This window comes from Girardinichthys multiradiatus, chromosome 9 (assembly GCF_021462225.1).
Source record: "Girardinichthys multiradiatus isolate DD_20200921_A chromosome 9, DD_fGirMul_XY1, whole genome shotgun sequence".
Classification (NCBI taxonomy): Eukaryota; Metazoa; Chordata; class Actinopteri; order Cyprinodontiformes; family Goodeidae; genus Girardinichthys; species Girardinichthys multiradiatus.
This window is the reverse complement of record NC_061802.1, coordinates 43,151,404-43,167,096: the sequence shown is the minus strand read 5'-3', so window position 1 is coordinate 43,167,096 and position 15,693 is coordinate 43,151,404. Positions and strand designations below refer to the sequence as shown.

The 15,693-nt window shown below is 40.1% G+C and overlaps 2 protein-coding genes across 5 annotated transcripts in view; both read right to left on the bottom strand.

Annotated features, from left to right (window-relative positions):
• btbd8 (BTB domain containing 8) overlaps positions 1–5,471 on the bottom strand; it is a 34,997-nt gene extending 29,526 nt beyond the window's left edge. Inside the window, exons 1-3 of one of the 4 annotated variants that reach the window (XM_047374362.1) lie at positions 5,378–5,471; positions 4,410–4,528; positions 2,983–3,162 (exon numbers count right to left, since the gene is read on the bottom strand). In XM_047374362.1, the coding sequence (XP_047230318.1) occupies positions 2,983–3,162; positions 4,410–4,513 (284 nt within the window). In that variant the 5' untranslated portion in view covers positions 4,514–4,528; positions 5,378–5,471. Of the gene's footprint in view, positions 1–2,982; positions 3,163–4,409; positions 4,529–5,082; positions 5,341–5,377 lie in introns of those variants that run through there. The other 3 variants (XM_047374364.1, XM_047374363.1, XM_047374361.1) reach the window with 3 other exon arrangements.
• A 1,225-nt stretch (positions 5,472–6,696) lies between these two features.
• The window catches only part of ephx4 (epoxide hydrolase 4), a 35,774-nt gene continuing 26,777 nt past the window's right edge, over positions 6,697–15,693 (bottom strand). The window contains exons 6-7 of the mRNA XM_047375632.1: positions 11,227–11,375; positions 6,697–7,626 (exon numbers count right to left, since the gene is read on the bottom strand). Of these exons, the coding sequence (XP_047231588.1) occupies positions 7,386–7,626; positions 11,227–11,375 (390 nt within the window). The 3' untranslated portion in view covers positions 6,697–7,385. The remainder of the gene's footprint in view (positions 7,627–11,226; positions 11,376–15,693) is intronic.

Sequence of the window (15,693 nt, the reverse complement as noted above, 5' to 3'; positions counted from 1 at the left end):
ACCTTGAGGTTGGGAATGAGTTACTGCCCCAAGTGGAGAATACTACATATTACACCTCTTGTTTTCCTTAAGGATAACACATGGAGCTCCGAGTTAAGTTACTGGTGCTCTACATCAAAAGAATCTGTTGATGTGGTTTGGAGATCAGGTAAGGATGTTTCCAGGGCCCCTGCCTAGGGAGAGGTTTCAGACAAGGGCCACTGGAAGAAGGATTCAGGGAAGACCTGATGCAGATGAGAAGCTTACAAACACTCTTTAACAGCATGAACTACATAGTAATTACGGGTTTTAAAGACATATTTACACCCCACTTTATTTCAGAATGGAAGGTTTATACAACAAACAACCATAGTGATGCATTAAAACAAGAATTGGATGAAAATTTTAAATTTGCTGTAGATTTTCTGATTTAGGGTCAAAATGATACATATAGGCTTAAATGTCTACATTAAATCCCACTAATATTTAAATTAATGTCCCTAAGAAAGTTGCAAAGAAACTGCCAACAAGCCTCTGGCATTATTCTGGCTGAATGTTTATCACTAATGGTCGGGTTCAATTAATACGGCTTTGAAGCACATTTCAAACATTTTCAACAGGATTGAGGTCAGAGCGGTTGCAGATGCTTAATGTTAGCCTGATTGATCTGTTCCAAAAGCATTTTTAAGGTGTGTTTGGGATCAGGGTCTTGTTGGAACATCCAGCTGTATCCACGTTTAAATCATCTAGCAGTGGAGGTGAATTCAGCCAGAATTACAACAACAGCTTGTTGATGGATACAAAAACTGTGTGGCCAAGGCTCATTTACTGCAATACCAGCCCGAGTGTATGTATATATTTGAGTCTGTATGTATAATTTTAGACCTGTGCAGATTAAAGAAAATGCACAATGCAATTCAAACTTGTGTCCCCCAGTGACGTTCAGCTCTAGTTTTTGAAATCAATGAGGTTGTTTGTCCACGCTGAAAAAAAGAATAGTTCAAATGAGTCTTTAAAAGCCCAAATAAATATGATAATCGTTTCCATGAGTGGATGTAAACTTCTGACCATCACGGGCGCGGCGCTGATGGTGTAAGGGTTAAGCGTACGACCATATACAGAGGCTACAGTCCCGGGTTTGAGTCCCGGACCCGGCGACGTGTGCCATATGTCTCCCCCTCTCTCTACCTCTCTTTCCTGTCTGCCTACTGTCAAAAAATCAAAAAATAAAGGCCACTAGTGCCGAAAAAATATCTTAAACGTCTGACCATCACTGTGCATCATGGTGGGCTTGGGAATGCCACAGCTGGGGAGGGAAAGGTGTGGAGATTGTTGCTAGAGCTGTTACCCCAGTCTCAGATAAGAGACAGAACATCTATCTAGTGCAGACAACATCAATAAATGTTTAAGTGTGCTATGTAAATGAGAGCATTTGGTTTATGTTTTAAAAGTGACCTAAAAACCAGACTGTATGTGTAGAAGGAGCACATTACAGCTGTAGCTATACAAATCTAAGTGACGATTTACCAACAGCAAGTTCTACTGAAGGACGAAAGTAGTTAGATGCTGACAGAGAAATCTCAGTAACATATCGACTCTGTGGCTTCCTACTACAGGATTAAGCCTCGGACTGAGAAATATAAAACCTCTCAAGCATGAGTCACAACCAAAAAACCCTCACTGGTATCATGAATTCATCTGAACCACTCACAAATCGATAAGCAGAGCTCATTTTTAGCAACACTACAACAGTGGACACTGTACTTTGATTTTAAAAACACAATTTTGAAAAACTTTTTTACATTTACTAATGCCCATAAAATGTAAGGACATGGCTAACCTTAGATGGGATACAAAGACAATCTAAAACTAATAATAGGGACTTGTGTTTTACATGTGTGTGAAAGGAGATATTTTCTGATCAAAACTGCTGTTTTACAAGGGTCCCTGTCCATTTTCCATGAAAACATTGAGAGGGAGGAAGGAAGAAAGAAAGAAAGAAATGAAGAAATGAAGGAAGGAAAAAGGTCTGCAAATAAATATTTTTTCCTACTCTAAATGAACTTTTTTCATACAAACCCTGACACAGAAAAAGCTACAAAAAATGTCCCATTTTTCCAGACTTTGTAGGATCCCTACATGGTCTGCTGCACCAGCAGGTGACGGTGATGCTAAAGTTCAATAGAAACGTCCTGAGTAAGGCTAAAGAAGTGCTTAGATAGGCTAACAATTCTCTCAAACAACTGCAGCTCATGTTTTCACCGGTACTGTTTACACTACAACTTCTTAAAAGATTTTCCAACCAAAAACAGTTGCAGACAGGAGGTAATAATGGAGAAAACAATCCCTGTTTGCAAAAAATCCAGATTAGTTTGGACAGGCCCTAAATCTCTTTAGAGCTGCACAATATATTAAATCATCCCATTTTGCCAGTCGTTCCTATGATGCAATATTGGTTAGACTGTAATACTTATTTAAAGTGTCAAGCAATCACGCTCTGCACACAAATAATGTATTTTGTCAGCTGAATAACTTTCCATGCCCTTGATGCTGAAACCTAGTTGGAGAGGGACTTTGCCTGGATAACGAAGAAAGAGAAGAGTGAAGATAATTCAGGTTAATTACAACTGATATCATCATCACAATACTCAGCAATAATACTGAAATTGCATGTTTTTCTAATATTGTGTAGGCTGAAGTTCTAGTCTTTGGTATTTATGAGACATAGAGCATCTGATAAGACTATAGGTTTGAAAGCCTCTGAAAACTATGCAACTGTATCACTTGAACCTTTAAGCACCTCATTAAAAAGACAAATTGCACCTTCTGACAAATGCCCACTGAAACATTAACAGTAACTAATAAAAATACTTGATCACTCTAAGCATTTCCTCAGAGAACAGCAGCTGCAGATCTGAGGCTTGATATGATTTTCTGTGAACAAGATCTTCTTTATAGCCTAATGAAGCCTGACTAAATCAGTACAACGAACTCACAGCCTACCTGAGAAAATCCTTTAGTGTAGGGAGATCAAAACCTGGCAGATGGATGATGATGGGGTCTTTTTGTGTCTGTCCATGTAGGATATTAGGAGCTCTGGCCAGCAGCACGGCTCTATGAGCTCGGACTGATCCCGAACCTGCATACAGGGAAACATCTGCTTCTAGTTCCTCCTGCAGCAACCTGGAGAAACACAGAACAATAATTGTTTTGCCATGCAAACATTTTTTTGGGAGATTTTTGTGGCACTAATGGCCTTTATTTGGAGTTATCAGACGAAAAATGGGCAGAGAGAGAAGGTGGATGACATGCAGCAAAGGTCACAGGGTTGGGAATTGAACCCCAGACGGCTATGTCGAGGACTAATAGCCTCCCGTATGTGGAGCCCCCACTCTACCCCTACGCCACCCTTCCGCCCTCAAACGTCAAAATCATGGCACCAAATATGCACATTTTACAACCAACAATTCATAAAACAGGGTTCCTATACATTTAGAATTCCATACTTTTCCAGACTGAAATATCCAGAGTTGTCCATCTTTTTAACTTATTTTAAATCAACATACAAATGTTGCCTATGGAATCAGAGCAAAGTGGCCCGGCTTTAAATATGGAACCTGCAAAAAACACTGACTTGGTGGGTTGATGGATATTTTAGAGGAAAGGAATTAAATTATTATTAATCCAGAAATAAAAATATTTTCCATACTATTTTGCTTATTCCCTAATTATCCAGACCTGGAAAGTACTGGAATCTAATTCCATTCTTTTTAAGACTCCATAGTATCTCTGATAGCGGTCCACTTTACTCCTTATGATCATCATATCTCATCCCGCCTCAAGGACAGATCTGGGTGACCCAAAAACCAGTCAGCGTGAGGCCACTCATAGATCAAATGCTGGTGTCACATTTGTTCTATAACTCCAATCAATGATGTAAAAAACTGGCAGGACACTCGTGCAAAAAGAGGATTCACATCTCAGAAATGCTCATATCAATGTGTCCTTTCATTTTGGGTTTTAATGCCCTTTGGGAAACTAAGAACAGCAAAGAAAAAAACTTTGAAAAGAGCATTTGATAAATGTGCCTTCATACCTCATCCTGATACCCTCACATGTCAATACCTAAATGGTTACTTGCAGATTTCTGTAATAGTCTTAATTCTACATATTTTTCATTTTCAGACTCTGTTTTTTAGGTGGGTTTTGGTAAAACATCCAGCATAAATCATTATTTCCAATTATTTGTATTTAAATGTTAAAACAAGTACATTTATGAATTTAACTTATTGTAGCATAAAAAGCCCCAGTTGTAGAAGTGATCGACCAACACAAAGAGGTGCAATAATTGTGATGTGGAAGGAAAACGAAACATGATTCTCCCAGGCCTGTGCAGTTAAAGGTCAGTGGATTCTGAAAATGCATGTTACCTGTTGAGATCTGCAGACAAAGCCGATGATAAGCATCTCCTCAGTTGCTCTTTGTATTTGCGTTCCTTAGCCTGGAAATCTCTTGCAGTTTCAGTGTTGATCATGGCTTAATAAATTCTCTACATGATCAAACAAAAAAGACAGCTCTCTTTGTGATTTGAGAAGAGGGTTGGGTTACAAATAATGGCATGGCAATCTGAAGGTCCGGAAAAACAGGAAGAAAAAAAACAAACAGCGACTCACAAACCAACAAGTATTGATTCACGATTGAGCTATACTATCGTACTGAGTACTGCTTGCAGACGTGATCAAACTAATCTGTATATCTACTTTAACAAGGATATTTCAGAAAGTTGTTCTGATAGTGGATTGGATCTACTTTCCAGATAGCAGTACCATTTTTCGCCGAACTGGCCGGAGAAGCGCTGTTCCTCAAGTTTGACCGAAATCAATGAACATAGTAAGAGGGTGGGCGTACAATCAATTTATATTAGAGAGATAGTAACAAAACATCCACCTTACATTTATAACGTAAATTATGGCGTAAATTATTTCTCTGAGAAGAAAATAAACTCGGAGAGTTAACAACCCATCAGTTATTTATACACAAGTTTTAATTTAAATAATTTAAACACTTGTCCAAATTAAAACCAGCAACGCCACATAAACATACCTGGACTGTCTGAGTGTGTCTGTTCTGCATCCGTTAGCTTCCTTCTGTGCTTCACCAAAAACACTGAACATCACTTATCTTCCTTTCAAAGCTAGCATGCTAACGCTAGCTAAGGCTAGCAGCCGTTAACGGTTTATGTGATTAACCGTGAACTTCAAGTGGCGCGTGACAAAGACAACCAGCAATAATGATCTTCCGAATTTTTCGTTTCGCGGCATATATATATATATATATATATATATATATATATATATATATTCAGGTATTGACATTACAGAGGTGCTGACCCACTGACCAATGTTGTTGACATCACCGATGCACGCCTTTCACCGCCCACAGGACACGTTTTTCCAAATATCCAAGGAGCAGACGAGTCAGGAAGCTTTCTGACATGCGCAGTGCAAGCATATGAGCGCGCTTATAGTGACACTTTCGTCTGTCCTCGATATTCTCAAATCCTAATTGTTAGTTTCTTCTGTCCACGTGTTCTCTCATAATATGATAGATTTGATTTGATTCTAACCATTGTAGTGTCGAAAAAAGATTTTAAACAAGGAATACATACATACATACATACATACATATAGGCTAAATGCATACATATTATATAAACATACATAAAAATATTCTTGCAGGCATTCATGTATGCATACATATGGGCATGTATACATATATACATAAACACATAGAAAGCACGCTGAGATTACGCAACCAGAAATACCAGCAATTTGTCTTTTTGCTCCAAAATAAGAGAACATGATATGGATGCTTGTGTGTTTCTATTTCCTTATAACTTTGCTGCTGCTACTCTGGGAATTTTCCGCACAAAGAGACAAAGAAAGAATTATTCTATTTAAAAAAATCTATTTGACCATTTTGTTATTTTATGTGAAAAAAACTCAATAATAATCGTTTTCTTCTGTTTGCCTATTCCAGTATTTCCTGACTGTCCCTGAAGGGGTCCCAAGCATGCAGATGACGTCATCGTCTCTTTCCGTTTTGTTGCTCTCGTCTTAGGTTTTCAACGCACTTTTTAATGTGTAAATTAGCATGCACAAGTGCCTGGTGCAAGAATTAAACATTTGTTGTTCTTTTTTATTATTGCAGAGAGCAACATGAACCAAGAGTTTAACATAAATTCATTACGACAAAACAATTTGTTCAAAGGGAAAATACATTTATTAATTTCAAATAGTGCAGGTGAATAATTCAGTAATTGGAAAAATTATTATTTTTAAAAGAATATATTACCAGTTTAGCTCTATGGATTAAAACTGGGCCACTCTGCATCCTTAGGTGGAACAGCACGCACGTACGTGTGTGTGTGTGTGTGTGTGTGTGTGTCTGACTGCACTGACCCACGTTTGTTTATGAGAAACTCATGTCTAAAAAAAAAAAAAATGATTGTGACTACATCGGCATTTATTTTTGGCACAGAGCAAACTTATAAATATCACCTATCCAGACGTTTGTTCTACAGAAAAGCTTCAAACTGTTGCAGTTTCTCATCTCAAGCTTGCAGTGATTATTGGTGAGATATCTACAAGCACGGAAACAGAACGTCTGATTCTGTTTATAGCTTCAAATACCTAAAAATAATAGTAGTCTGACAGATTGACACTTCTTCGGTTTATTTATAAAATCAAACACTACAGACCTGGCTCAGTGTGTTTCAAAATGCAGTGTGCAGTAAGAGATACAAAATAGTACAGTAGGCAACCATCACTAACATTTCCATACAGGAAGATCAAGTTAACATTCTCTACATTTGAGCAAGTATCTGAGAAAAAAAAAAAATTACAAAAAAGAAAACTCCTTTTGACAAACACTACTTGATAAACGGAGCCCTGGGAGGTGTGACTCCCAAAGAACTGGGCCCAAAATACAGCTGAGCAACCCCGATGAAACACAAGTACAGTGGACAACGAAACGTCCCAACGCCTCAGGACGCCTTCACACCGCGACAGCTCCAAAGTTAAAAGGCACAACACAATACAGGTCACAAAGAAAAGACTTCGCCACACATTTGTAATGCTGTAACCAACAAACTTTAAGGCGGGTGTCACTGTCATGTGCAAAAAATATCTTAAACGTGTATTCTGCAGGATCCTCTCCAGTGAGGTGTGCTTTGATTCTCTCCTTCATCGCTGACTTCTTTTAAAAAATTTTGAAAACGTGAAAAATTTAAAGAATGATTGCATCATCACTATGTTGCTTGGTATCACAGGCATATTCAAGGCTTCCGGGAGTGGACAGTGAGGATAAGGGATGAGACGGTGCAGGAGTGGGGGCTTTGCTGTGGGTTAGTTCCTGTAGCTTTTGCGCCCCTCTCCTTCCTTCAGGAAGGTCCATATGAGGGTGTTGACAATGTCCGGCTGGTCCTGCTGCAGCCAGTGGCTGGCCCCGGAAATGATGTTTAAACGGAAATGATTCCTGATGTAGAGACGGCAAGCCTCAGCCATCTCCTGCTCCAGGAACGCATCCCGTTCTCCCCACAGCAGCAACACCGGAGACCTGACGTGTTTGTGGCTCAGCGGGAGGGAGCTGATGACAAACAGAAATAAGATTTGAAAGAGAAAGATGCACCCTAGAAATTACCATGCAAAAGTACTTACACCCTTAAACTTTTTATATTTCCTCACATTAAAACCACAAACTCCAATGTACTCATTGAATTTTAGCTGACAGACCAACACACAGTAGTGGATATTTGTGGAGAGTAAAGATACTAGATAAAGTTTTTCAAAATTGTTTTCACAATGAGAATCTGAAAAGTGTAGCATGCTTTTATATCAAGCAACCCTGAGTCGAAAGTTTGTAGGATCACCTTTTGGGCTATGTCGCCACCAGCTTCGCATATCTAGAGAGTATTTCTCTATATTTAGCTCTACCATCTTCCAATCAACTCTCACCAACTTCCCTGTTCCTGCTCAAGAAAGACATCCCACATCATAATGCTGCCACCACCATGCATCACCTTGGGATTGTGTGTTTAGGGTGATGTGCAGTGCTAGATTTGGACAAAACAAAGGAGATGTCACGGAGCATCCATAAATGTGCAGCTGAGAGAGTAGATCACTTTAGAATTCCTTGGAGACATCTCTGATGATCTGACCCGAAACAGGCCAAACAGGTACTGCACTTTCTGGAGAAAAAAGTACAACTTCCTCAGAATCCTCACAATTTTCTACCAAGCAGCGGTTGAGAGCGTGCCAAAGTCCTGCATCTCAGCGTGACAATCCAGCTGCAAAATGGCAGACAGAAGGGCCCTGCAGAAGATAGTGAGGGGGACTAAGAAGATCACTAACATGTCCCACCCACTGACCAGGATCAGTTTCAAAGCTGCAGTAGGAACAAGGTTTTGTTTCACCTAGGGCATTGATTTCCTGATAGACCAGATTACATTATCTGGATCTGTGCCATAATCATAGATTGATCTTTAAAGGACTAATCACAACATGTAAAATGGATGGATGCATAATGAATATATGTTTATTTTTACATCCTTGGTGGTCAAGTAGATTCTAACTGAGCATGGGTCAGTGAAATGTCTTTTATGTAAGCAGATAAAAGCTTTTCTGAGGAGGTTCATTGCTTGAGAAGGGAGCAGATGGCATGACCAGTCATGCATGCAGAGCTCATTTAAAAATACAGTACATGCCCTTCAATATTCTTCCCTGTTCCTATTTTCTACTAACAGAAGTGCAAAGTTTATCAAAAAAGCTGGAGGATAATACAAATTTTGTCAGTGATGTGAAAATTTTTACACACCAGGGAGTTCTGACAGTGGGTGGTACTGCTAATTTCTTACTAAATAAAAATGCATTGTGTGCATCTTTACATGCAAAATCCAAACAACGCTGCAAATAACCTACAGGGGCTGGACAATGAAACTGAAACACCTAGTTTTAGACCACAATAATTTATTAGTATGGTGTAGGGCCTCCTTTTGCGGGCAATACAGCGTTAATTCGTCTTGGGAATGACATATACAAGTCCTGCACAGTGGTCAGAGGGATTTTAAGCCATTCTTCTTGCAGGATAGTGGCCAGGTCACTACGTGATACTGGTGGAGGAAAACGTTTCCTGACTCGCTCCTCCAAAACACCCCAAAGTGGCTCAATAATATTTAGATCTGGTGACTGTGCAGGCCATGGGAGATGTTCAACTTCACTTTCATGTTCATCAAACCAATCTTTCACCAGTCTTGCTGTGTGTATTGGTGCATTGTCATCCTGATACACGGCACCGCCTTCAGGATACAATGTTTGAACCATTGGATGCACATGGTCTTCAAGAATGGTTCGGTAGTCCTTGGCAGTGACGCGCCCATCTAGCACAAGTATTGGGCCAAGGGAATGCCATGATATGGCAGCCCAAACCATCACTGATCCACCCCCATGCTTCACTCTGGGCATGCAACAGTCTGGGTGGTACGCTTCTTTGGGGTTTCTCCACACCGTAACTCTCCCGGATGTGGGGAAAACAGTAAAGGTGGACTCATCAGAGAACAATACATGTTTCACATTGTCCACAGCCCAAGATTTGTGCTCCTTGCACCTTTGAAACTGACGTTTGGCATTGGCATGAGTGACCAAAGGTTTGGCTATAGCAGCCCGGCCGTGTATATTGACCCTGTGGAGCTCCCGACGGACAGTTCTGGTGGAAACAGGAGAGTTGAGTTGTACATTTAATTCTGCCGTGATTTGGGCAGCCGTGGTTTTATGTTTTTTGGATACAATCTGGGTTAGCACCCGAACATCCCTTTCAGACAGCTTCCTCTTGCGTCCACAGTTAATCCTGTTGGATGTGGTTCGTCCTTCTTGGTGGTATGCTGACATTACCCTAGTGCATAATTTTGAAGTGGAAATTTTTTACAGCTTAACAGTCCTTTTAAAATAAATATCTGTAAAAGTGGTGTGCATTTGTATATAATCGTTATTACTCTGATACCCCTATATAAAATTTATCCAACCAATTGCATAAAAGTCCTCTGTTTACCAAAACACCTCTGTGTATTTTAATCTCAGTATAAATCCAGGTGTTCTGTGAAGGCCTCAAATGTTTTTTTAGATAACGTTAGTAAACAAAGACCAAAGAACATTAGAAGACAATAAAACAACTATTAGTTGGGCACTCCATGAATCTGGCATTTAAAACAAAGTGGCAAGAAAAAAGACATTTCTGAAAGAAATCCAAAAGAAGACACATTTGCGGTTTGCCAGAAATTTATCGGAGAACACAGCAAACCCGAGCAAAGGTTTTCTGGTCAGATGAGACCAAAATTGAATATTCTCGCTTCTGTAAAAAATGACTGTGGGAATACATTTCTTCAGCAATCTGTGGCAAGATTGGAAAATAAATCTTCACACACGCTCTCCATTCATTTTGACTGAGCTTAAGCTATTTTACTATGAAGAACGGTCAAAAATGTTAGTTTCTTTGTGTAAAGCAGGTAGAAAAAAATCCTTAACAATTTGGAACTGTAACTGCAGCAAGAGGTGGTTCTACAAAGTACCAGCACAGAGGGGATGATTACAAATGCATGCCACACCTTTCACACGGTTATTCTTAAAAACAAAAATGAAAACCATGTTTTTCTCCTACTTCACAATACACTCTTTTGGGGATTTAATGTGACAAGATGTGGGAAGTCACAGGTAGGAGTACTAATGAAGAAATGGTAATTAGAAATTAGGACCATTTTAAATTTCACTGCAGACAGCATAAATATGGCATAAAGATAGGAAAGCTTTTATAGTATCAGACCTGCAACACATTCCTGCTGCCAGCATTTAAAAGACTGGTTTGGTAATGTGAAGCAAAAAACCATCAGGTGGCATTTTGACAACAGAACCAGGTCGTTTTGGCTGTATTTTGGTTTGAAAACCTTCCTCCTATTGTGTATGTAAGATAAGTCAGGACTGTTGGAAGGCCAGTAGGTTACCCCAGATGCTTTCAGACCCATAGAAGTGTGCCTTTTTATCATAGTGCTTTAAATCATCTGTTGAAAATAACAGAATTCAATAGCATAAAATGATTTCCTCAGTGTAGTCAGAAATTGGCCAATTCTGTCTCTTTGTAAAAAAGAAATACTTTGCACAAAACATGTCTACTGTGTATTGTTGTGAGTCAGTCTCCCACCTGAAGACATTCCTGTAATAGTTGAGGGCTCCTGTTAGAGCTCCCGGTTGTGAGACTGCATACAAATAGGCTTCCAGGTCCTCTGCAGTGAGCCACCGGCCCTTTCTCCCAATCCCTGTGCTTCGACTGGTGAATAAAGCCTTTAGAGCCTACAGGAGAGACAGCAAAAGACTGCTGGATGAGTCTGACACTGGAGCAGTTTGATCTACAGAAAATGTACAGAAGGACAGCCTCCACTGCTGCAACAGGAGTCAGAGAAGCGACTTTGCTGGTGAAACCAGCCCTGATGACCTTCAGCTGCAGTTCAGGCGGTCTGACTTACTGCTGGCTTGATAACATTTCATGCTGTGCTCTGAAAACTCAGAATAAACATAATTATGGCTTCAGTCTTACAGCTGATTAGCAAAACTGCTGCCAAATCCACCAAGATCACTAACATTTCAGAAAAAAAAGTGCTTTTTTTGTTTGCAAAGACACACCTCTGTGGATGTGGCAGTGTCTTCATTAAGACTCACCTTATAAGCTTTGGTTTAGTTTGAGTTAGAAGCTTTACACAAATATTTAAATTTGATAGGGATTAGGGAGATGGAGAAAAACCACAAGAGGAATAAGATGGAATTCACAGACAGAAACTGTATCATCAGAGATGAATGCTGGCATATGTTTTAGAAAATAGTAGCTGCAAATCAGAAATCAACCGAAGACTAAACACAGGAAGGCAGTGACGGTTTCTAGGAGCTACTAATTATCAGAGTCTTGCTGAAAATTTATGAGCTGCCCCAACTGACATATTTAGATGTGGGTTTATTTTCTCAACCTATAATTTGTGAATATTGTAAGTTGCTATAATGTCAATGAAGATAAAAATTTGCTATATACATTGTTGTGAAAAAATATTTGCCCTTTTAAGATTTCTCAATGTTTGCTTTTTCTCAAATGAAAATGTTTCAGATTGTCAAACACATTTAATAGTCTACAAAGATAACCCGAGTAAATACAAAATAATTTTGTTAAAATGAGAATTTCTTTTTTTAAAGGAAAAAGCTTTTAAAACCTACCTTGCCCAATGTGAAAATATACTTGTCCCCCTTGTTAAATCATGAATTAACTTCAATAAACCAAATATTCATGTTCAGTTTTACTAGCCAGGCCTTACTACTACCAGACCTGCAGAATAAAGAAATCACTTACATAGAACCTGACTGACACCATGAAGTAGGGTGAAAGATCTCAAAAAGCAGCACACTATGACTGAATCTAAGGAAATTCAAGGACAAATGTGAAATAAAGTCACTGACATCTATCAGGGTCACAAAATAATTTCTTTGGGGCTCCATTGGGAGCCATTATCCACAGAAAACATGGAACAGTGGTGATGTGGAGTGGAGTGATCAGGTTACCAAAATTACTCCAAGAGGGCATCGACAACTCGTCCAGGAGGTCACAGAACATGCCAGATCAACATTCAAAGCAGTGCCACACTCAGTTGCCTCAGTTGAGCTCAGAGTTCATGACTCAACAAGAAAGACTGGGCAAAGATGACATCAATGTGAGAATTCCAAGGCTGAAGCCACTATGAACTATAATAAACACAGCGCCCATCTTCTACTTGCCAAAAAACCATTCTGATGATTCCAAAGACTTCTGGGAAATAGTCTGTGGACTGACAAGACAATAGCAGAAAGTTTTGGAAGGTGTGAGTCCAGTTAAAGCCACAGTAAAACTAACACAGCCTTTCAGAAAAATAACCTCATACCAACAGTCAAACATTAACGTAATAGTCTGGGGATGTTTTGCTGCTTCAGGATGGGGACAACTTGCTGGAAATCACGAAACCATGAATTTGGCTCTCTACCTGAGAGTCCTGAAGGAGAATATTCAGCCATGAGTTTATGACCTTAGGCTCAAGCACACTGGAATTATGCAGCAGGACAGCGATCTAAAGCACAACAGCAAGTCCACCTATGAATAGCTAAAACAACCTAAAAATTAAGGTTTTACAGAGGCCTAGTCAAACTCAGAACACAAGAACAGCCTGCTGTCCCTCAATTCTCCAATGAGGCTGAATTAAAACAGTTCTGGCAAGAGGAGTGGGCCTCAATTCCTCCAAAATGACGTTAAAGACTCATTGCCAGCCATCGAAAATGCTTAAAGGCCGGGTGGCACAGCCAAATTTTGGGCTTACTGGCAACTACTTTCTTACAAAGGGCCAGATTAGTTTCATTTCATTCATTCATTTTATTTATTTATTTCATTTACAACAAATGCAACAATAGCATTTGTCATGAATAAAAAGGAGCCGAAAGAAGCAATGGCTTTTAATATCTGCCCCGTAACAACACTAAATTATTTACAATTTCAGTTTTTTGAGCTGTCCAACACAGCTGTATTATCAAATCATAATATCATAAAAACAATAATTGAAAACAAAAGTTGACCCGCTACTCAGAATTATATTGTTGTAACATCGAAAATATCAATTTCTTTTAAACCTATAAATGGACTTTAGTTTTACAGTCCACACTGTTCCTCTGACTGACCCCTTTGATTGAAATACATCTTTCCTTTCCAGTTGTTCTGAACCTGAATTTGGTAAAAACTGCAGTTCCTTTTAAGTCATATTTACTTTCTCTCTGTCATAATGTTTCGAACGGATTTAACCCACATGCAGAAAGCAATTCTGGAGACAGAGTTATAACGGTAAGAAGTTTATTGACAGTATGTTGAAATGTGTAGGAGACTGGAACCGGGACACCAACTGTAAAATAAACAGAACTATAACAAAGGGGAAACTCTGGACCTATATTCACAAAAGATATTTCGGCCTTACTGATTTGAAGGAGAGATCCGCCAGAGGGGGGTGGAGAGACCAGGAGGTTGTTGACCCGTGGGACCGGAGACAGTGAACACTGGTGTGCCAGGATGATTGATGGTCCAAGAGTTTTTGTAGTTGGTGCAATGGTAGGAGGAGGGTGGACAGGGTTCACAGAGGTAGATCCATGGAATGAAGGAATCAGGAGACTGCCAGCTGGTTTGATCCAATGAGGAAACAGGAGGCTTGAGTCTTGGTTCATGGGGTTGGTTAGCTTCTTTCCAGAAGACGGTATCCATGCAGGGTTCGATGCTGAAGGCAAAGTCAGGTTCAGGTGACCTGCAAGGCAACAAATCCAAAATTACAAAAGAGCAAAGCAAGGTCAAGGCAAAGGCAAAGTAATGTGGCTTGAGCTGTACCACAAAGGGCAACACTCTGGCAGTGAGTTGCTGGCAGCCTCCTCCTTAAATACTCCTCAGCAGATCATCAAGGAGATAGAGAACACAGGTTACCTCTCATCTGGTTCAAAACGCCATCTAGAGGCTAAGAACAGAAATAGCACCAAAACAGACAGACATGGCACAGATCCTGACATCACCAGACCAGTAGCTGATGAGATTTGGGAATTGATAGCGTATTCAACCCAGGGGAGATAAATACACCAGTCCAAAAGTTCTGTAGCGGTCATGCATCTGAGTATAGACTCCATCTGTTGGTTCATGCGTTCGGTCTGACCATTAGATTGGGGGTGGTAACCAGACGTCAAAGAAATGGTTAGAATCAAACAAAACTGTTTCCAAACACGAGATATGAATTGGGGACCACGATCTGACAGAATGTCCTGAGGTATGCCATGGAGGCGAAAAACATGCTGAACTAACAGCTGGGCCGTTTGGAAGGCAGATGGAAGTTTCTTTAAAGGAACAAGGTGGCAGGACTTAGAAAAATGGTCTACAATCGGGAGAATGACCGTATTTCCCTTTGATATGGGTAACCCAGTTACAAAATCTAAAGCAATATGAGACCAAGGGCGTTTGGGAGTGCTGAGAGGCTGGAGTAACCCATAAGAAGGCTGATTGCTCGATTTTGGCCTGGCACAGATTGAGCAAGTCTGCACATACTCCTTTACATCTTTGTGAAGGGATGGCCACCAAAATCGCCTGGAGATGAGTGAGATGGTTCTGTTAACCCCTGGGTGACCTGAGAATTTTGCTGTATGAAACCACCGGATTAACCTAAACCTAACAGATGTGGGAACATAAATCCTGTTGGTAGGGCCAGTGCCTGGGTCTGGTTTGTTACGTTGAGCTCGATTTACCAATTCCTCCACCTCCCAAACTACGGCTCCAAAAGTCCAGTGGGATGGTACGATGGGTTCTGCCTCTTTCTCGGTGGTGTCTGGTGAGTAAAGCCGGGAAAGAGCGTCTGCTTTGAGGTTTTTTGAGCCAGGCCTGTAAGAGATGGTGAGATCAAAATGAGAGAAAAACAGTGAACAATGTGATTGTCGTGAGTTAAGTCTTTTGGCTGATTGTAAGTAAGCCAGATTCTTATGATCGGTCCATACTAAGATGGGGTGTTTAGCACCCTCTAGCCAATGTCTCCATTCTTCAAGAGCTAACTTGATTGCAAGTAGTTCTCTATCTCCCACATCGTAA